Raw genomic sequence first — 23,047 nt, 5'->3', positions numbered from 1 at the left:
AACCTTTGTAGTTTTTATGCAGCAGATGTTTGTTATTGCGAATTTTAGTTTACAGAAATTAACCTCTGATGCATAGTGACGTGAGAGCAGTTTTCGTGTTGCTGAAGATATTTAATTTGCTAAAAATACCTACTTTTTGAGATGTACTTCCATGGTGACATATTCAGATGTTAAAAGTTGAATTTCAGGTGTCACAAACTAATATTTAAAAAAGAAATTGTATAGTATTTAAATCTGAGAAATCCTTTGATAACTTGTCTGTTGCTTCAGTATTTCTTTGAGATTTTCACCTGTATAATGATGGATGGTTTTAGTAATTAGGCATTGGTTGTACCCTGATGATTTGAGGTTGCATTTTCGTGTCAACAGTTAGCCAAAGGTTTGTTTTTGGATAAAAACATATTTCTCATAGCATTTGTTGCTATAGAATTTTTCTGTACTGAAACATAATGTCTCCTACATTTCATACATTGTCGATTGAAGTTGGGCCTTCCTCATTTATCAGGTGATCTTGTAATAGGAAATTACAAGTGGCAATGCTCTGAGGTGTCAGTCAAACTTGCCACTCGCTGTACATAGCAGCTATACTCACATTAGGAACTTTTTGGTGTCTGAAATAAGCAGGTGACTGAAACATGTGGCCGATGGTGACTGATATTGCATTCGTGTCATTTAACATTTTGTTGTTGGTATTGTGTTGTGGTGGTAACTATTGTTGTCATTGTCATCGTCGTCTTCAGTTTGAAGGTTGGTTTGCTGCAGCTGTCCATGCTACTCTATCCTGGGCATGCTTCTTCATCTCCAGATAACTACTGCTGCTTGCATCCTTCTGAATCTGCTTATTGTATTCATCTCTTGGCCTCCCTCTACAATTTTTATCCCCCACACTACCCACCAACACTAAATTAATGATCTCTTGCTGTCTCGGAATATGTCTTATTAACCTAGCTCTTCTGCTAGCCAAATTGTGCCACAAATTTAATTTCTTCCCAATTTTTTCACTACATCCTCATTTTTTGGGTGATTTACCCATGTAATTTTAAGCAATCTTCTGTAGTGACTTATTTTGAAAGCTTCTGTTCTCTACTTGTCTAAACTGGTTATCGGCCATGTTTCACACCCATACACGGCTACACTCCATGCAAATACTTTTCAGAAAAGGCTTCCTGACACTTAAGTCTATATTCAATGTGAACAAATTTCTCTTCTTCAGAAACACTTTTCAGAAACACTTCAGAACACTGTATCATTAACAGACGTAGGTCATGTGATGTGATGTGCTTTACAAAAAGTTTCCCTAATTTGTATGTACATTTTAATCTGAAAATTTAGAGCTTATTTCTGGTTTCATGCTGCCTGTTGTGTTGGGGTGAACATTGTTGTTGTAGCACATTTTGTTCCTATGTTTCCAAAAATCTTAAACGATAATTAGAAATAGTTCCTTGAGCTAAAATGTTAGTGTCATTGCTGTCTGTTTTCATTTCTTATGTTGTGATTTGTATAAATTTTCTGTACAAAACTTGATCCGTAAAAGTACCTCACTTCAGCAAACATAATCTAGCCCTTTTGGTTTTGTGTTAGTTACACATTTGCTATTAAAATAAAAGTGACTTTTTAGTACAGTACTGTGGCAGCTTTGTGACATGATGTTGCAGCTAAATGTGTGCTTTTACTCTGCTCTTCCCGTCCATCCTGATTTGGATTTGCCCTTGTTTTTCTAGATTCCTAGGCAAATGCCAGGATGGTTCCTTAATCGAGGCCATGACCGACCACCTGTCCTATGCGCACAGGCTACTTGTCCAATCCTCATAAAGTCGTTGGTACTGTTTGTGAGGGGGGGGGGGGGGGGGGGGAGTGTGTTGGTTTGTGATTTAGTTGTGGAGGATCTATTTTGTTGCAGTTTTGTTGAGTTGTGGTGTGCGATTGAGATTTTTTTAAATTTTGCATTTGGTTTTTGTTTGAGTATTTTATTTTGGGGGAAGGTTGGGTTGGAGGGTGGGTGTGGTTGGATTGATTCCAATTGGTGGTTGCTGTGGGTGGTCCGGTATCGGGACTTGCTGTTGAGCTATAGGTTAAGGGAAGAGTTCAATTCCAATTTGTGGGATCGGGAGCTGCTGTTGAGCTATGTAGGTCAAGGGAAGTGCCCAGTTCCAATTTGTGGGATCGGGAGCTGCTGTTGAGCTATATAGGCCAAGGGAACTGTCTGATTCCAGAGGACATTCTGTTTAGTGGAATTAGGGGAGTTTTGTGTTGTTGGTGGTTTTTTTTTTATGATGGTGTGTGTGTGTAAATTTGTTTATATTTACTTTGTCCCCACCCAAAAACCCCAATTTCCCATGCTTGTCCCGTTAGTGTCATTAGGTTTTTGAGGAACATGTGTGTGTGTTGGTTTTCGATGTATTTTCATGTTTGTTGTTATGTTTACGTAATGATGTCATAGGCGCCTTATTGGAGTCATGGTGTATGGTCGTTTCCACCATATTTGTGACGTCATGGGCCAAAGCAGACGGGTGGAATCGGACACTTCTGTATTTCCATCATTTATACTCAAATATGCAAGCCTCAAAATGCTTTGTCCATTAGTTTATTTTAAGTCATTAAGTTTCTTGTTTGGGTATCTATTATTTTATTTTGTTAAATTAGAGGTAGTCATGTAGAATATAATGTGCTAAAAATACAGATTAGTTGTTATTGTATTAATAAAATAAAAAGTATTTAATATTTCGTTTCCTTATTCAATTGTAACTTGCGGTGGCATGTGGGCCCCATTGATAACAACATATAACAGTAATTGCAAAAGATTCACAAACTGTATCTTATTATGTTTGCAGGTCTTTGCCTCTGGTTTTCTTGTCTATAAAAATAACGTAGTGTATGTCAGTTACTTATCCATTGTTATCATAGATAATGGATTGTGAAGAGAAACCTTTACAATTACAATGCATGGAGAAGTATGGCTGCACTGAAAGTGTTCATATGACTTAATCCCTACATATTTTGACGCAAGTGAAACGAGGTTTTTCTGAAGTTTAGTGGTCATGAGCTCTAAGTAAATCATCACATTTCCATATGATTTAACATCTCAAAAGTAAACATCTTAAAATAAGAAAGGGCTAATTACACTTGGTCTTAAATTAGCTATTGAGGTGTGACCCATAACTAGGTGCTGAGAGTGGAAGTGGCATGAGATGCATCAGTATATTTCATAGATGGGTAGGTTGTGGAATATTACTGTGTGTGACACAGGAAGGATTTTCCTCAGTTACAGACATAGTGGCAAGTTTGTCGAAGCCCTGGTGAAGAGTATGAAGAAGTTGACACAGTGCATTCTGATAATATGTGATGAGAGCGACTGGAAGAAGTTCTCTTTAGCAGCTGTCTCATGAAAGTGGTTGGAGGAATGGTGACATGTGGATATGGCCAAAGAAAACTGTTTGCAAACTTGTTTTGTAGGGGTATTGCCTGTCTGAAGACATTAGTAAGATCAGTATACTGGGGACGGATTGCTTGTCACTGTAGATGTTCCATCCACTTATGGCCAGACTTCATATAAGACTTTCATTGTGGAAGGGTGGCATCTATCAAAATTGGGATGCTGTTCATTGTTAGCACAGTTAATATGGACTGAAGCTTTTGTGGAACCACAGGAGAGGTAGATACTGATATCTACTGGGCTGAAGAGGACAATATTAAGTGGATAGGAGAGATGGTATTGAGGCTGTGGAGAAATAAGTACAGAGTATCTTGAATCAGGTCTAAGTCATGGCAATATCATCAATAGACCTGAACTAGACAAGGGGTTAGCATCTTGGACGATTTGAAAGGTTTCATCTAGATGGGCCCCTAAATTGATTGGCATATGAGGGTGCAATATGTGTGCTCATAATTATGACACAGATTTGTTGGTGTATCTTCCCCTCAAAGGAGATGTAATTATGGATACTTATGTAGTTGATCAGTTGTACAAGGAGTGAGGTGGTGGGTTTGGAGTCAAGCTGTTGGAGAAGGTTGCGTTCTGTGGAAGGACAACGTATGTAGTGCGTGGTTTTGTGTTAGGTAATTTAATTGAAGACATTGTCTGAAAGCTCAGCAATGTTTACAGTTTTTTTTAAAAAAAAAAAAAAAAAAATCTGCTGCCGGCTGTTGTGGCAGAGTGGTTCTAGGCACTTCAGTCTGGATCCATGCGACCCCTACGGTCGCAGGTTCGAATCCTGCCTTGGGCATGGATGTGTGTGATGCCTTAGGTTAGTTAGGTTTAAGTAGTTCTAGGAGGCTGATGACCTCATATGTTCAGTCCCATAGTGCTCAGAGCCATTTGAACCTTTTTTTTTTTTTTATTTGCTGTCAATCCCTCAACACTTCAGTTATGTTGTTAGTGGATACCTTAACTGCATTTATTATTTGTATTCTGCCAAAGACTTCTCAGTATCAGATATATATTGATTTATGTAAGATAAATGTCAGGTGTTATGAAAGCTTGATAGATGTAAAGAAAAGTAGCAAAGTTGAATCAAGGGTAGATCAATAGAAAGAGAAAAGTTAGTGTGTGTCTTCAAAATAATGAAGGGGGAAGTTCGTTATATAATCGACAGTGTGAATATTGTACATGATGGATGCGAGACATAAGTAGTTAAATTCAGAACCTCAGTTAAAAAACAATGTCCTCTGGTGATTCTATGAATTCTGTATTATCAAATTTCACAATATTATTCCAGTAATAGAAGCCAAGATAACTGTTTGCCCCATAAATTTTGGGCTGGCCCATCTCACAGGATTTCGTTTGCCCTAATAATTTATCCATGCCCTGGTTTTGTCAGTTATAAAAGGATGTACTCACTGTAGGATGTCTAGAGTAGACTTGGCACCTTTCACCATGATTGGTATGTTGTAATAGGTAGCATACTATGCAAGTATCATTCCCTCTATTACATTTTTTGGATGGTGAACAGGAAGAATGAACATTGTATATCTCCATGGTCAGTTTGAAATTCTTTTCATGAATCTTATAATGTAATTGGATACATAAAAAACCTACTCACCAAGTGGCAGCAGGAGAATACATACACTAAAAAAAAGGTTTTTGGGCATGCAGGCTTTTGGAGACAGTGGCTCCTTTTTCTGGCAGAAGGATTGAAACAGAAGCAAGAGGGTTGAAGAAAAACAATGGGAGAGGTTTGGAAAAAGGGGTAGAGTTCGGAATCCGGGTCAGGGGAGACTTAACAGACAGGACGACAAGGAAACACTGATTGTTGGGGAGTGCATCAGAAAGATTTGAGAACCTGAGAGATTAAAGGTGTAAGACAGGTTAATATGAAAGATAGAGATTGCTCCTGGAAAATTGAAATGATCGTATGTCGTTTATTGGCTGGAATATCCCCTCTGGGGTTCGGCTGCCATGTAGCAAGTCTTTTTAGTTGGCGCCACTTCGGCGACTTGCGTGTCAGTGGTTATGAAAATGATGATGGACACACAAAACCCAGTCCCCTGCCGGGAATCAAACCAGGCCCCCTTGCATGGTAGGCGGTAACGCTACTGCCATGCTACAGAGGCAGATGGAGAGATTGCTGCTAAAACATTGTGAACAAGTTAATATGAGTGAAAAGCTAAGTGCATTGTATGTAATACAGATTGGGGGGGGGGGGGGGGGCAAAAAAACAACAGGTCTGAAAGTTAAAGATGTAGAAAACAAATGGAGTGCAGAAAGGAGTAGTTACTGTGAAGAAATTCTGAGACAAAAGAAATTAACATAAATTAAGGCAGGTGGGTGGCGAGAACCAAGGCCATGTTGTAGCGTTAGTTCCCTCCTGCGGAGTTCTGAGAAAATAGAGTATCATGGAAGAATGTAGATGGTGCATGTGGCGAAGCAGGCACCGAGACCATGACTGATGCAGCTCTGCATCAAAATATTGTGTATTGCCAGTGTACACTTCCTGCTTAAGCCCATTCACACTAACTGATAACTTGGTAGTAGTCATGCCAATGTAAAATGCCAAACAGTGTTTACCACAACAGCAGGTATGTGATGTGTCATTTCACAGGTGGATCTCCCTTTGGTAGTATATGTTTTGCCACGTACAGGGACTGGTGTAGTTGTGGTAGGAGGTTGCATAGGGCAAGTCTTGCTGTGGGGAGGGTCACAGCTGACTAATACATTCAAGACCAGATAATATTGGGTGACAAGTGGTGTGCTCCAAAGTTGCTTTTTGGAGGGATCAGAAGTACCAAGATTGGATGTGATGGCCCGGGAAATCTGCTTTTGAACTAGGCTGCTGGGGTAATTACCCCCAGTGGAGGCCAAGATGAGCATAGTGGTGTATTGCTGCAAAGAGCCTACAACTGAAAAAATACATTTGCCTCAAATGCCAAGGCTATATGGGAGAGAACATTTGACATGGAAAGGATGGCAACTATCAAAATGTAAGTACTGTTGTTTGTTAGTAGGTTTAATGTGGACAGAAGTGTGTAGCCTGGCCTACGATGAGGATGAGATCAATATCAAGGAAAGTGGCATGGGATTCAGAACAGGACCATGTGAAATTTAATTGGGAGTTGGTATTTATAGATTCCAGGAATTTTTAACAGTTCAGCCTCACCGTCAATCCTTATGGCAAAGATGTCATCAATGTATCTAAACCAATCCAGGTGCTGAAGGCTTATGGGTCCCAGGAAAGTGCCCTCCAAGCAATCCACGAAAAGGTTGGCATAGGAAGTAGCTGTCCTGGTTCCCATGGCTGTACACCTGATCTGTTTGTATGTCTGCCCCTCAAAGGTGGGTAGTTTTTGGAAAGTATAAAGTCGATTAAGGTGAGCAGGAAGGATGTCAGAGGTTTGGTATCTGGTGGGAGCTGACTGAGGACATGTTCAGCAGAAGGTATACCATGTATGTGAGGGATGTTGGTGTAGAGGGAGATGGCATCGATGATGACAAGCAAGGTGTGTGGTGGGAGTAGAACATGTACAAATTTCAGACCATGTAGGAAATGGTTGGTGTCTTTGATATAGGAGGGAAGTCTTTGTACTATGGGTTGCATATGTTGATCAGTTAAGGCAGATATACCTTTGATGAGTGCTTTGAAGCCAGAAACTATAGGATGGCCAAAATGGCGGTGTTTGTGGATCTTAGGAAGAAGGTAAAAGGTGGGGGGGGGGGGGGGGGGGGGGGAGGTAAGAAGTTCTGTGGTTTGAGCTGTTTGTCCTTAGTGAGGGGCTTGTGGTTTTAAGGAGGGACTGCAGGTTCATGTGCCATCAAAATGCCATCCCTGCAGTCTGTCCTTAAAACATCAGGCTCCTCTTGAGGACTTAACACCCCAGTCTGTAGTACTTCTTACGCCACTCAAACCACACACCCCTCACCTTTTACCTTCTTCCTAAGATCCACACATCCAGTCATTGTGGTTGTCCTATAGTTGCTGGCTTCAAAGCACTCACCACACGTATATCTGCCTTGGTTCATTAACAAATGCAACCCATAGTACAAAGACTTTCCTCCTATATTAGACACCAACCGTTTCCTATGTTGTTTGAAATCCATGCCTTCCCACTTCCACCACACACCTTGCTTGTAATGATTCATGCCACCTCTCTCTACACCAATATCCCCCACATACATAGTGTATCTGCCACTGAATATGCCCTCAGTTAACGCCCACCTGCTTCCAAACCTCTGACATCCCTCCTGCTCACTTTAATCAACATCATACTTACCAACAACTACTTTACCCAGTGAGGGGGCATACATACAAACAGATCATGGAATTGGAAAGCAGCTACAATTGCTTAGTAGTGGTAAGGCATCAGGACCAGATAAGATACCTATAAGATTCTGTAAAGATTATGTGAAAGAACTTCCTCCCCTTTTAGCAGTAATTTATTGTAAAATTGCTTGAGTAATGAAAGGTACCTAACAACTGGAAAAAAGTGCAGATCATTCCAGTTTTCAAGACAGGCCTTACAGATCCACACAATTATAGACCTACATCTTTGATATCAATCTGTTGTAGAATTATGGAACATGTTTTATGCTCAAGAATTATGACGTTTTTGGAAAATGAACATCTCCTCTATAAAAATCAACATGAGTTCTGCAAAGAGAGATCCTGCGAAACTAAGCTCACTCTGTTCCTCCGTGAGATCCACAGCACAATGGACAGTGGTGCTCAGGTTGATACCGTGTTCCTTGATTTCAGTAAGACATTTGACACCGTCCCACATTGCCGTTTAATGAAAAAAATACAAGTTTACGGAGTATCGGAGCAGACTTGCAATTGGATTCAAGACTTTCTTGCAGATAGAACTCAACACGTTACTCTTAACAGAACTAAATAAACAGATGTAAGTGTAATATCTGGAGTATGACAGGGAAGTGTGATAGGACATTTGCTGTTTACAATATATATAAATGATCTAGTAGAAAGTGTCGAAATGCTCTTTAAGGCTGTTTGCAGATGATGCAGTTGCCTGTAGAAAAGTAGCAACACTAGAAGATAGTAAGAATTTAAAGAATGCCCTGCAGAGAATTGATGAATGGTGCAGGCTCTTCCTATGTATATTGCACATACATAGGAAGAGAAATCCACTACTTTACAGCTACACTTTAGATGACAAACAGCTGGGACAGCATATGCCGTAAAGTATGTAGGTATAACTACCCAGAGTGACGTTAAGTGGAATGACCACATAAAACATATAGTGGGAAAAGCAGACACTAGACTCAGATTCATCGGAACGATCTTAAGGAAATGTAACTCATCCACAAAAGAAGTGGCTTATAAGGTACTTATTCACCCAATTCTTGAGTATTGTTTATCTGTCTGGGATGCCTGTCAGGTAGGACTGATAGAGGAGATAAAGAAGATCCAATGAAGACCAGCGCATTTCATCGTGGGATCATTTGGCTGACGAGAGAGCATTACGGGGATGCTAAAGAAACTCCACTAGCAGACATTACAAGAGAGGCACTGTGCTTCATGGAGGGATTTACTATTGAAATTTCAGGACAGCACTTTTCAGGATGAGTCGGAAAACATATTACTTCCCCCCCCCCCCCCCCCACATACATCTTGTGTATTGACCATGAGAAAATTCAAGAAATTAGAGCTGATACGGAGGCTTACCGACAATCGTACTTCCCATGCACTACTCGCGAGTGGAATAGGGTTGGAGGGATCAGATAGTGGTACCAAAAGTACCCTCTGCCATACACCATTAGGTGGCTTGTGGAGTATGATGTAGGTGCAAATCAGGTGTACAGCCATGGGAAGCAGGACGACTCCTTCCTATGCCACCCTTTTCATGGGTTGCTTGGAGGGCACTTTCCTGGGATACATAAGCCTTCAGCCCCTGGATTGGTTTAGATACATTGATGACATCTTTGCCATATGGACTCGTGGTGAGGCTGACCTGTTAAGATTCCTGAAACCTCTAAATACCTTCTCCCAATTAAATTTCACATGGCCCTATTCCGAATCCCATGCCATTTTCCTTGATATTGATCTCATCCTCATCGAAGGCCAGCTACACACTTCTCTCCACATTAAACCTACCAACAAACAACAGTACTTACATTTTGACATTTACTATCCCTTCAATATCAAATTTTCTCTCCTGTACAGCCTTGGAATTTGACACAGAAACATTTTGTGGGCATGCAGACTCTTTATAGCAATACACCACCATTATCACCTCAGCCTTCACTGGACATAATTACCCCACGAGCCTAGTTCAAAAGCAGATTTCCTTGGCCATCATATCCAATCCTGGTACTGTTAATGCCTCCAAAAACCAACTTCAGAGCACACCGCTTGTCACTCAGTATTATCTTGATACTGAATGTATTAATTGGCTACTTTGACAAGGCTATGACATCCTATAAACATCTCCTGAAATGAGATCCATTATGTCTGAGATTTCGCCCACTATACCTAGAACACCTTTTCCTCAGCCTCCCAGTCTCTGATTAGTCAGGATGAATGGGCATAGGCATATATTGTGGCATGCAGGCAACACACAATATCCTGTTGCAGAGCATGCTCTACAATATGACAATCGGCACCTAGGTAGCTCTTCCAACACACACACACACACACACACACACACACACACACACACACACACCATCTGAGTTCTTCCCCCAGACACCAGTTTCTCAGCACTCCACAGGTCGGAACTAATGCTACAACATGGTCTTGGTTCTCGCCACCCACCTGGGCTTATTTACGTTAATTTCTTCCCTCTCAGCAGCCCTTCACAGTAACTGCTCCTTTCCTCACTCCGTTTTAGTTTTCTACATCTTTCATATTTTGACCTGTGTATTTTTCGCTGTCCGCTTCCCACCGGTGTTACATACAGTACATTTAGCTTTTCACTCATGTTAACTTGATCACGATGTTTTAGCAGTAATGTCTGGGTGACTTTTGCCAAGTCTAACCCTTTTCATAAACCTCTCCAGTCCTTTCCCTTCACCCCCCCACCCCCCTTCCTTGTCCTTCAGCCTTTCTACCACGAGGAGCCACTGGCTCCAAGAACTTGCTTACCTAAAACCATTTTTTATGTGCATTCTCCAGCTGCCACTTGGTGAGTAGACTTTTTCTCTATCCATTTACTTTATATTATCAAAAATTGATGATTTTCGTTTTTATGGAACTTACATTTCTAACTTCCTGCCATATTAAATATTTGAAAGTCCTAGATTTGTTAGTATTACATATATCAGCAATTGATTAGTACATTTATATCAGCAGTTTGCTACCCACTGCTGAATGAAGGCCTCCTCTAGACTTCCCAGTGTATTACAATCTTAGTTACATGCATTCAAATCGCTCCTATATGTTTCCTAATGTAACTTACTCCCTTTCCATTAGGTTATCGTTTCTTTTTTTCTTCTCTCTCAGTCCAGCAAAGAACTTCCCCACTGTGTCTACCATTGATTTACCTGGTACGTGTCCTATCCCTCTCCATTTCATTCCCATTGCAGTCACAATTATGTTTTCCACTCCATTTTGTTCGCTGACATAAGTATTTTTTCTGTCCCTTTTATTGGGCGCTGATGACTGTGCAGTTGAGCGCCCCACAAACCAAACCAAACATCTGTCCCTTTTATTAATTCTCAATGCACTTTTCTCATTTGCTCACTGGGGAAACTTTGTTTTTAGAATAGTTTCATATTTTAAGTCCCAATCTGCATCTGCCCAAAATTCAAAAACTCATCAACGAATTCTGTGACTTCAGTTTTACTATGGGTAATTATGAAGTACGTGAAACATTTCTAAAAAATGGTATGGGTGAATGGCTAAACATTAGGAACAAATGATAGAGCACGTGGAAGACAAACTGTGAGATTTTTGGATATGGTGCCGGCAAGTTAGTTTTGCAAACCACTGACTACGTTACTGACTGCAGTTGTTGAAAATGTTGTCACCCATCTTGACGTGCTAAAATTGTGGCATGTGTCACAACCTGAAACTGATGGCGAAGATTTCATCTTTCAGCAAGATGGCACCTCTCCCCATTTCGACAACTGTGTACAAGATTACGTATCGCAGGATGGGTGCTGTTGCAGCCACTGACCATTCCCTACTTAAGTGGCCATCACAGTTGCTAACTTAACACTTTGTGATGATTTTTTTGTGGGAGTACATAAAGACTACTCGTATGCTAAGTCAGGTATGAGCAGCATTGCACTACTTTTAGATGTGTAGTGTGTGACAAAGGGGGCCACTTAGAATATGTATTGTGTGTATAAAAATTTTTGTTGATTGTTTTTCTTTCACGTACTGTATCGTTTGTTATCAATCAAAAGCTGTCAGGCAAAATCAAATAAAGGAAAATCCAGAATGGAATAATGATCTGGCTGCCAGGGCTGGCCAGAGACTGTGGTAGTGTGTGTGTGGGTTGTGTTTTCATGGGTGTTTGTGTGTATGTTGTCTAATTCTGATGAAGGTCTGTTCGGCTGAGAGCTTTGAAAGTATTTCTGTTGTGTCTACCTGCTACTCACCATCTCCGCTATATGGTGAGCTATCCTTTTTGTAACAGAATCATTTGTTATGTTATTCTTGCTTGTTTATATGTACTGATTTTTTGAAACATTTCATGGACTTTTTCTTTTCATTATTTTGGGAACTTCAGTTATATTATTATTGATTTCTGTCATAGTTTCAAATTTCCGTTATTAAGCTGTTCCCTTCTTTGTTGAAGTTTACCCACAGTAGATGCAAACAGCACAAATTCCTCAAAAAATGGTGACTCGGCTGTTTCATTAAAGGGTCATCATCATCATCATCATCATCATCATCATCATCATCATCATCATCATCATTTAAGACTGATTATGCCTTTCAGTGTTCAGTCTGGAGCATAGTCCCCCTTATAAAATTCCTCCATAATCCCCTATTCAGTGCTAACATTGGTGCCTCTTCTGATGTTAAGTCTATTACTTCAAAATCATTCTTAACCGAATCCAGAAACCTTCTCCTTGGTCTCCCTGGACTCCTCCTACCCCTCTACTGCTGAACCCATGAGTCTCTTGGGTAACCTTGATTCTCCCATGCATGTAACATGATCCCATCATCTAAGCCTGTTCGCCCTGACTGCTACATCTGTAGAGTTCATTCCCAGTTTTTCTTTGATTTCCTCATTGTGGACACCCTCCTGCCATTGTTCCCGTCTACTAGTACCTGCAATCATCCTAGCTACTTTCATATCCGTAACCTCAACCTTATTGATAAGGTAACCTGAATCCACCCAGCTTTTGCTCCCATACAACAAAGTTGGTTGAAAGATTGAACGGTGCACAGATAACTTAGTCTTGGTACTGACTTCCTTCTTGCAGAAGAGAGTAGATCGTAGCTGAGCACTCACTGAATTAGCTTTGCTACACCTCACTTCCAGTTCTTTCACTATGTTGCCATCCTGTGAGAATATGCATCCTAAGTACTTGAAACTGTCCACCTGTTCTAACTTAGTTCCTCCTATTTGGCACTCAATCCGTCCACACTGATTTTCATCCAATCGGTCCTCAACTAATACTCGCACTTTCCTTTCAACAATACCTGAGAAGATTGTACCCACAACGCTGATTAAAGAGATACCTCTGTAGTTGTTACAATCTTTTCTGTTTCCATGTTTAAAGATTGGTGTGATTACTGCTTTCGTCCAGTCTGGTGGAACCTGTCCCAACTCCCACGCCATTTCAATAATACTGTGTAGCCATTTAAGACCTGACATTCCACTGTATTTGATGAGTTCTGACTTAATTTCATCCACCCCAGCCGCTTTATTGCACTGCAATCTGTTGACCATTTTCTCCACTTCCTCTGATGTGATCCTATTTCCATCATCATTCCTGTCCAATTCTACATCGAAATCTGAAACATTACTGATCGTATTTTCACCTACATTGAGCAATTCTTCAAAATATTGCCTCCATCTGCCCAAGGCATCAACAGGATTCACCAGCAGTTTTCCTGACCTGTCCAAAATACTTGTCATTTCCTTCTTACCTCCCTTTCGAAGACTGCTAATTACGCTCCAGAATGGTTTTGCAGCAGCTTGACCCAAAGTCTCCAACCTGTTTCCAAAGTCTTCCCAAGATTTCTTCTTGGATGCTCCAATTATCTGTTTGGCTTTGTTTCTTTCTTCAACATAACTTTCTCTGTCTGCCTGTTCTAGTATGCCATTTTTGATAAGCCTTCTTTTTCCTTTTACAGGCTGCCTTGACTGTGTTATTAAAGGGTATTGCTTCTTTTTTACCCTGTATAAAGAACTGAAATTTTCTCTAGGGCTGTTGACAATAGTTTTGGTTATGTGGAATATACTTGCCTACCCCCCCCCCCCCCCCTCTCCTACCTCTGCTGGTCTTTAAATTGTGAATTTCAAACTCTCCTATGCAGTGTAATGGGAGCAATAGCATTGAGGTTATTCTTCCTTATACTGATTTAAGTTGAATAAATGTTTTGGCTTTAAAGGCTGTTCGTACAGATTTGGGTGAAATGAGTCAAAACCTGTATCAGGCAATATCATAATTCATAATTATTGTTCCATTTTGTAATGTCACTGTGACTTGCAAATGGTCATTGTGCTCTACCCACTTCTACATCTAATTTTTTACTTGCTCGATTAAGTCCAGCATTTATTTGTGTGGTTTGTGATAATTTTAATGAACATCTTGCACTTTTCAAAAATTAATGTGATGTCTATCCACTCTTTTGAGAAGCAGAACAGTTAGCATTGTTCCTGTTTTGAGGAATGCCTTTTTCTGCAGATATCTGTATATAACTTTGCACATTCCTTTTCTGTTAAGTTTCTTCTGCCATTAACCATCTGTAGGGACCTTTCCTTGGTTTGTGCCTCAAAAGGCTTTCTACCCCTCATCTCACATAGTTCCAGAATTTTTTTGTATCCAGTGAAAACAATGTGTGTGTTATTTGTCTCTTGAACTGTACTAACATAAAGAAATCTTTCAGTGTTTATGCATTTTTTTTTGCTCTCGGTAGGCTAATCTATCATCGTAACTGATGAAACATGGTATCTACCTAAAAGAAATTTATGTTGCCCATACTCCTATTATTTTAAAATGTTTATCTAGTTAAATTTTCATTAGCTGTTCTTGAAGACATCCCTAAAGATTGTTATTTAATTCAGCATATTCCATTATGATCCTATTGTGGTTTTTTTGAAATTCAAATTTTCTCTTTCATGGGGCTTGAAATATTTTTCTTGCTTTCTTTGTATCAGCAACATCTTTTGCTGTTTGGGTAAGTACCTTCATTAAATAACTGCAATTTTCATGTATGTCCTTATAATCATCATTATCAAAGAGTCTTAATTTGTTGTTTTAATCTGTAATACCTATCTAGCTATTCTTAAGTTCTCCTCCCAAGTTCTGATTTCCTGCCTGATGGGTCTATTTCTCTCTAGAGTTGCACTTCTAAATGTATTTGGAGTCACTGATTATAGCACTTGGAAGTCTAATGTCATTCAAGACTGTCACACCCTGTATAATTTTGTTATTTATCAAACTAAAACATTGTCCGTTATGGGCTGAACAGTTTTCAGACTTATTTTCTGTTGGCCAATTTAGGTGTTTTTAGTCATTATCAAGTAACCTCTGTGTAACAAGTTGCAACAATGTAATGTGAAAGTGAGTCCACCAGCCCTCATTTGGAGCCTCTAGTAAACACTAGCATGATCTGTATAAAATAGGAACATTGTTGGAGAACAATGTACAAGAGAACAATGTACAGTATAACTTGTGTATGTGTTGAACAACCATCCACTGAGAATCCCCATCATTTCATACAACAACGTCAAACTTGTTCTTGTGCTATGTCCTCCTTGCTATGTCTATTTTCTGTTTGTTTTACTATAGGAGAATGTGCTCTGAACAAAAACATTGTTCTCCTTAACAGATTTGACTAATGTAAGACTTTTGCCAATTTTAGACATTATATCCCGAGCTGTGCTGTGTAGTTGTCCTAAATTCAAAGAAAACTAAAAAAAATAGTCTTTTAGTGTGTTTTCTGTTGCCTCACATTTTGTGACTCCTTATGGAGATCTGTCTCCTTGTGAGAACGTGAACATGTTTGTGCGTAGACTTAAATGATTTTCATGGAATGTACCTAAAAGTTGTATGATGATGAAATGAATTTTTGATTATTATAACTGATTATTTAAATTTTGGTAAAATATTGATAATATGGTTTGGATGGGACAAGCTATTTTCTGAATAAAGCAAATAACCAGCTTTTTCATACGTTCAAAATAGTTTGTACAAACTATATTAAACTGGTAACTCATGTTCTAATTTGTAATGAAATTCTGTTAATTGAAGGAACTTGCACAATTCATTACAATTGGCTAGTGAGGCTAGCGTTATTTGGTTTCTATTGCAGGGATGAGGAGAAGACTATGTGTTTTGGTACATATGAATATCTTAGCTGTTTCACTTTAACTTTGGATGAAATGGAAATGAAATACTGTACTTTGTTATGAATTTGCCTTAGTCTGCTCTCTGTGTTACATATTTGATTCCTGTTATGTTCTTTGATGTAAAAAGATATTTTCAAAATTTATCATAATTTTACAGCAAGGCCTTCCATATTGTCTGCCCTTTGCTTGGTCTCTTAGTATCACATGAGAACAAGGAAGCCAAAGATACCACCAGCCGGGTATTTGTGGCCAATCATGTCACTCGCTGGGATGCTCTCATCTTCCATCTCACTTTAGGTTGCCTAACGGTAAGAACTTTGTCTCTTTTTTTATTTTTTATTTTTATTTTTTTTTTATTAAAAAAATTCATATTTACTGGGTATGCACATTTGCTGAATTTTTCGTATGTGTTTTATAGATGAGGTTGGTGCTTTATGTGGGTAGTGAGTCACTTTGTATGTAATTGTTTGGTAACTATTTCTGTGATACATGTAACAGGTATTCCCCTGCAACATCTTCAAGTTGTGCAGATTGAAAGTTCAGCACGGTCCTGAGCTGCATTATAACTTAAAATAAGCGTGTTTCAGTAATGAATACATGAACATGTTTAAGTAATGAGTGCTTTGATCCATTGATAATGAAATGACTGATTAGGGAGCTTTTAAGATGAAGATTCATCAAAATATGTGGCTTCCTTTTACATTTAACCTGTAGTGATTGTGCATCGTTATATCAGATATGTTCAAGATGCAAAGTGTTTGTGCTGAGTGATATTATCACTGACATTCATAGATTATTTGGTTTTTTAATTATTCCTTGTATGGATTCTCTCTCTGTATTATCAGACCATTTTACACCTTTACATACTGTGTTATTAAATGTTGCAATGAAGCAGATTTACTCCAAGCCACAACATTTTTGGTGATGCAGACTTGATCCCGGGCACTGACCAACCTATCTGGCAGAAGTCGACATGAACCATGGAGTTAATTGATGTTACATACCATTTCACTACGAACATCAAGTACAGACCAATCACATCTTGCACTTTCTGTGCACTGAACTGCAGTTCCATCCAGACATGAAATCAGTCATGCCACCTGCCTTCTGCATAGTGTATCATAGTTTTGTAATGTTGGATTCATCACTGACTGTTGGCATGCCTCCGAATGCACTGGTTAACAGTCATGGTCAAACCACCACCACCACCACAATTGCAGCAAAACCCAATCTTGCAGTTTGCACAGCTTCAGAGTCAGTTTTGTGCTAGCTCACTGATGACCAAATACAGTTATGTTGTTGCTGCATTAAATGAAGACATGGCTATGGAAGGATATTTTTGGCTTTACCACCAAGCACCAACCGGTACTCGCCAATTAAGAACGCCTGGATCACGCGTGTTACAGTCCAAAGCAAAACTTCTCTAGAAGTTACTGCATATTGAGGAATTATGTGACCACACTTCCTCACAGTTATTGTGCCAGATACGGATTCTAGCAAGTAACGCTGTCAGTGAGGATGTCCTATGAGATATCTGGTTGTTGCCCTTACCACCAGATGCGCAGATATGCACTTTGGATCTTGCACTTGCACAAACTGCAGACTGCATCTCAGTAAAGTACGTGTCCACAGGTGTAGCAGCTATTGGCTCACAGTTGCATAATGCTATCGCATCATGACAGGCACAAATTGGTGAACTTGTCCTCCACGTGAGATGATAAACATGCCAGAAGATCATTATTGATATTGACTAGCTTTCCAAACAGCAGCCATGACTGTTTGTCACTGAGTTCTATATTATGTGTGCCTCTGTGGTCTTTTTTCTGCCAGTGGTTCATCCAAACATATGGTCGCATGACACTGTAGCTATACCTAGGCCTGTGCCGCAAGTTTGATTGGCAAATTATTGTGGCAGATGTAATGTATCCTTTTCTTAGAGCAGACTTTCTATCATTTTATGGCCTGCTCCCGGACTATCGTCGCCGTCTCCTCGACACCACCACTAATCGGACAGTCATGGATGACTATGTGGACAATACAGCTCTGTGAATGATTGCAGGTGATTCTCCTTATCTAGAACTTCTCGAGCACTTCCCAGAAGTACTTTGGCAGCTGCCTACACTAGTGTCGGTAAGACATTCGACACTACATTACATACTGACAACACCGGGACCACCATTTCATGCTTGATCTTGTTGCTTAACGGTAGAAAAGTTGGAAGCAGTGAAACAAGAGTTTTCCTTTATGCCTGCACAAGGAATCTGCTGCCTGTCAAGCAGTAGTTGGGCTCGTCGCTGCACATAGTTCCCAGAAAGACTAATGGATGATGTCAGTGTGATGATTACTGGCAACCCAATCCTAGAAAAATTCCTGATCACTATCTGGTCCTGCAGATTGAAGACCTCAGCAATCACGTCTTTTCCATGTTACATTTGGTACGTGCATTTTACCAGGTACTTGTTGCTCCAGAAGATGTAAGTAAAATTGTCGTCTGTGCCTGATTTGGTCTGTTTGCATTTATGAAGAAGCCTTTTGGACCATACAGTGTTGTGCAGAGCATCCAGTGTTTTATGGATGAAGTTACATGAGATCATGATTATTGTTACCATATTTTACAGACTAAAAGATGCACTTTTTTCTTCGAAAAATTGCCTCCAAAATTCAGGTGTATCTTATACTTCAAATTAATATCAAAAGTTCAGTGTTTGATTTAAAATCTTAAAAATGGCCATGTATTGGATGATGCAGAATACCTCTCTCTATCTGGCAAAACTGGATTCAGCTGGCAGCAGCATTGCACTAATGCGACAAACATGAGTTGTGGGGACTCAAAGCTTGCTCTTACTACTATCTCCCTCCTACCCCACCATCACAAACCCAGAACACTGTCTGACCTATGATGTGTCATTGCAGTTGACAGTGCCAGTGAACTTGAACTGAAATTGATTTGTGTTATTGGTAACAGTACAATATTTTTGTAAGTAGCTCGTTTTGTAATGGAAAAAATAAAAGGTATTCATATGATGTGGGCTATAAATTGAAAGTAATAGAATATGCAGAACAACCTGGAAACAGAGCAATTGGTCAGCATTTCAGCTCTCCACCAACAGAAAAAAAGCCTTTATGATTGTTGGGTAACACAGAAGAACTGAAAAAAAAGGAAGACTAAATGTGCAAATAGAGGACTGAATGCAAAATGGCCAAAACTTGAACATTATGCACTGAAATAGATAAAGGACACCATAAAAATGGGATTGAAATTAATACAAAATGATTCAAATACTCACTCGCAAGCTAGTGCTACAGGATAAAGCAGATGGTAGACTTTAGTTTATTGGTAGAATACTGGGGAAGTGCAATCAGTCTTCAAAGGAGATTGCTTGCAAATCGCTCGTGTGACCTGTTCTAGAATATTGCTCAAGTGTGTGGGACCTGTACCAGGTAGGATTAACAGGGGATATCGAACATATACAAAGAAGGGCAACACAAATGGTCACACATTTGTTTAATCCCTGGGAGAGTGTCACAGCGATACTGAAGCAACTGAACTGGAAGACTCTTGAAGATAGACGTAAACTGTCCTGAGAAAGTCTATTAACAAAGTTTCAAGAACTGACTGTAAATGATACTCTAGGAACGTACCAGAGCCCCCTAAGTATCACTCACATAGGGATCATGAGGATGAGACTAGAGTAATTACTGCATGCACAGAGGCGTTTAGTCAGTCATTCTTCTCAAGCTCCATACGTGGTTGGAACAGGAAGAAACCCTAATAACTGGTGCAATGCAACATACCATGTGCCATGTATCACACGGTGGTTTTCTGAGTATAGATCTAGATGTAGATACAGTGGAACTTAACAGGCTTCAAAAGTGGAATTGGTTAGTGCAACAGTTGTATGAAGCACCATGAACTAAGCATGCAAACCAAAACCAAAATATCTTGGAAAATACCACAAGAGTATGAAGAGAATATTATTTTGCCATTGCTTTAATATTCAGCATCAAAAGAAAACCAGTGGGGAACTAAGGCAAGTAGTGAATATGAATGAAACTCCTCTGAAATTTGGTGTGCTGAGTAACAGTTCTGTTGCCATAAAAGGTGTTAAAACTGTAATATAAAAACAAGTGGACATGAAAAAAGTGCACTACACTGTTGTATTTCATGTTGTGCTGACAGTACTAAACTTAATCCAGTGATCGTATTCAAGTGCAAAATAATGCCAAACATTCTGAAATACCAACAGGTGTTGTTCATGTACATGAAAAGGGTTGAGTGGATGAGGCTGGTATAAAATTATGGATTAACACAGTGTGGGAGAGGAGGAGAGGTACTTTAATGAAGAAGAGTTTTCTTCTTATGCTATATCAGTTTAGAAGTCATTTGAAAAATTCTTTGAAAGAGCAATTGAGACAGGGAAATATAGAGCTTGCTGTTATTCCTGGAGGACTTACTTCACAATTTCAACTTCCTGATGTCTTGATAAATAAACTGTTTAAAGTATACATGAAAGAAAAATTAAACAAATGGATGACTGATGAAACCCAGCACGAATTCACATGAAACCCAACATGAATTCACACCGAAGGAGCTTTAACATGACCTACAATGAAACAAGTGTGTTAGTGGATAAAACAGTCACCGTATAGAATGATCCGGAGGGCTATGCCGGCAGTAGCTTAGCTACCAGAAGGGCCACCCAAGCCAGACAGGCCAAAGGGGAGGAGCCAGACAAAGTGTGACCCACAATGGCCTATCGCTCCCCCTTTCCTATCCCAAACCTGTCCTCACCATGTCCTTTTCCTGTCATTTCCTGTTATATGTATAAGACCTCAACAGCAGCGACAGCGGAGAAAGAGTCTTTCAGAACAGTGAAGCTGGTGGAAGAGGCACTTTTTCCTCTTTGGGTACAAAAAGAGTACAAATAGTGACTGTACCCCAGAGGGGCAGCTACAGACAGCATCTGACTCATAGTGAGCGGCTGATTTTAGGCTGGGCATCCTACTGCCTATGTGGAAAGTAACTGGAAACTACCACATGACATTCCCAAGCAGTACATGTTATGTCTCTCCATGTGAAAGATTCCAGAGTTAAAATTCCCCCTCATTCAGATCTTCAGGGGAGGGGGGGGGGGGGAAGACATATTGAGAGTAGACATATTTGAAAGGAAGAAAGGGACAGTGAAGGAAGGAAAGATAAGGATTGGAACCTGGAATATGAGGACACTGCTGCAAGCAGGAAAGCTAGAGAAAGCAAAACAGGAGACGAAAAGGAACGGATTAGATGCCCTTGGTTTGCGTGAAACGAGATGGGGAGATAGAAAGTGGAGATTATAAGCTCTTATACTCAGGGGAAATCAAGAGTGGTGGAAATGGAGTAGGAATATTGATAGAGCAAAAGTTGGAAAATAAGGTAATTGAGGTACAATATATTGATGGAAAACTGCTTATGATACGACTGAAGGGCAGTTCAAAACATCTGGTGTTAATACAGGTATACATGCCAACCAGCTAGCATAGAGATGAGGAAGTGGAAGAGTATTATGAGAAAATACAAGAACTCACCGAGAAAGAATGCCTGTGTTATCATCATGGGGGACTGGAATGCAGTTGGTGGGTGAAGGAAAAGATGAAGGTGCAGTAAGAAAATTTGGATTAGGAATAAGAAATGAGAGTTTATCAACTAATTAGCTTCTGTAAAGAAAATTCATTAGCTGTGGGTAACACATTATTTGAACACCACAAAAGGAGACATCACACATGAATATCAAATTTGAATATGGAAAGAGTGTGCTCCCTGCTGCCGTTCGATAAGCAGCTGCAGCAGAAAGTCGTATACTCTTAGCTCACTTATTTGTTACATAGTTTAATTCTTAATTTCTTTGCGTGTTTTTGGTATTTGCGTTGTTTAATTCATAAATTTCGGGCGTATTGTAGTATTTGGGAGTTGTAGCATCGCGTTTTAGTACCTGAATAGTGTAAAATTACATAGTCTCCTTCCGCCGCCGAGCAGTGTGTCAGCAGTGCGCAAGTAGCAGCATTACTGCATTTACTAGGCAATCTTGTATTTTAATAACCATTTAAATTTTGTGTCGAATTGTTTGTGCTCTCTGTAGATTAGTTCAGATGTTCTTTGCATAAGTTTTTACCATGGGTAGGGACTGCAACTGCTGTGTTCGGATGCAGGATGAGTTGGCATCCTTTCGCTCCCAGCTTCAGGCAGTGTTGGCTTCGGTCACACAGCTTGAGGCTGTTGCCAATGGGCATCACTGTGGGGGTCTGGATGGGGGTTTGTCGGGGACGGCCAGCTCGTCCCACGCATCCCCCGATCGGACTATGACTGTGGCTACCCAGGATACTGCCCACATTGTGGCTGATCCCTCACCTGTGGTAGAGTGGGAGGTCGTCTCGAGGTGTGGCAGGAGGCGAAAGACATTCCGGAGGGCTGAATGGAAGGCCTCTCCAGTTTGTCTGACGAACCGGTTTCAGGCTCTGTCTCAGGCTGATACTGATCTTCGGCCGGACATGGCTGCTTGTCCTGTTCCAGAGGTTGCCCCTCAGTCCGCAAGATCTGGGCGGTCGCAGAGGGTGGGCTTACTGGTAGTTGGGAGCTCCAACGTCAGGCGCGTAATGGGGCCCCTTCGGGATTTGGCAGCAAGAGAGGGGAAGAAAACCAATGTGCTCTCCGTGTGCATACCGGGGGGAGTCATTCCAGATGTGGAAAGGGTCCTTCCGGATGCCATGAAGGGTACAGGGTGCCCCCATCTGCAGGTGGTCGCTCATGTCGGCACCAATGATGTGTGTCGCTATGGATCGGAGGAAATCCTCTCTGGCTTCCGGCGGCTATCTGATTTGGTGAAGACTGCCAGTCTCGCTAGCGGGATGAAAGCAGAGCTCACCATCTGCAGCATCGTTGACAGGACTGACTGCGGACCTTTGGTACAGAGCTGAGTGGAGAGTCTGAATCAGAGGCTGAGACGGTTCTGCGACCGTGTGGACTGCAGATTCCTTGACTTGCGCCATAGGGTGGTGGGGTTTCGGGTTCCGCTGAATAGGTCAGGAGTCCACTACACGCAACAAGCAGCTACACGGGTAGCAGGGGTTGTGTGGCGTGGACTGGGCG

The 23,047-nt window shown here is 40.5% G+C and overlaps 1 protein-coding gene across 1 annotated transcript in view; it reads left to right on the top strand.

The window, feature by feature from the left end:
* Positions 1-23,047, top strand: part of LOC124789671 (lipid droplet-regulating VLDL assembly factor AUP1-like) — a 104,953-nt gene that overhangs the window by 642 nt on the left and 81,264 nt on the right. Inside the window, exon 3 of the mRNA XM_047257106.1 lies at positions 16,082-16,232. Coding sequence (XP_047113062.1) covers positions 16,082-16,232 — 151 coding nt within the window. The remainder of the gene's footprint in view (positions 1-16,081; positions 16,233-23,047) is intronic.

This window comes from Schistocerca piceifrons, chromosome 3, assembly GCF_021461385.2.
Source record: "Schistocerca piceifrons isolate TAMUIC-IGC-003096 chromosome 3, iqSchPice1.1, whole genome shotgun sequence".
Classification (NCBI taxonomy): domain Eukaryota; kingdom Metazoa; phylum Arthropoda; class Insecta; order Orthoptera; family Acrididae; genus Schistocerca; species Schistocerca piceifrons.
The sequence above is the reverse complement of the archived record's forward strand: the minus strand, read 5'-3'. Positions and strand labels throughout refer to the sequence as shown.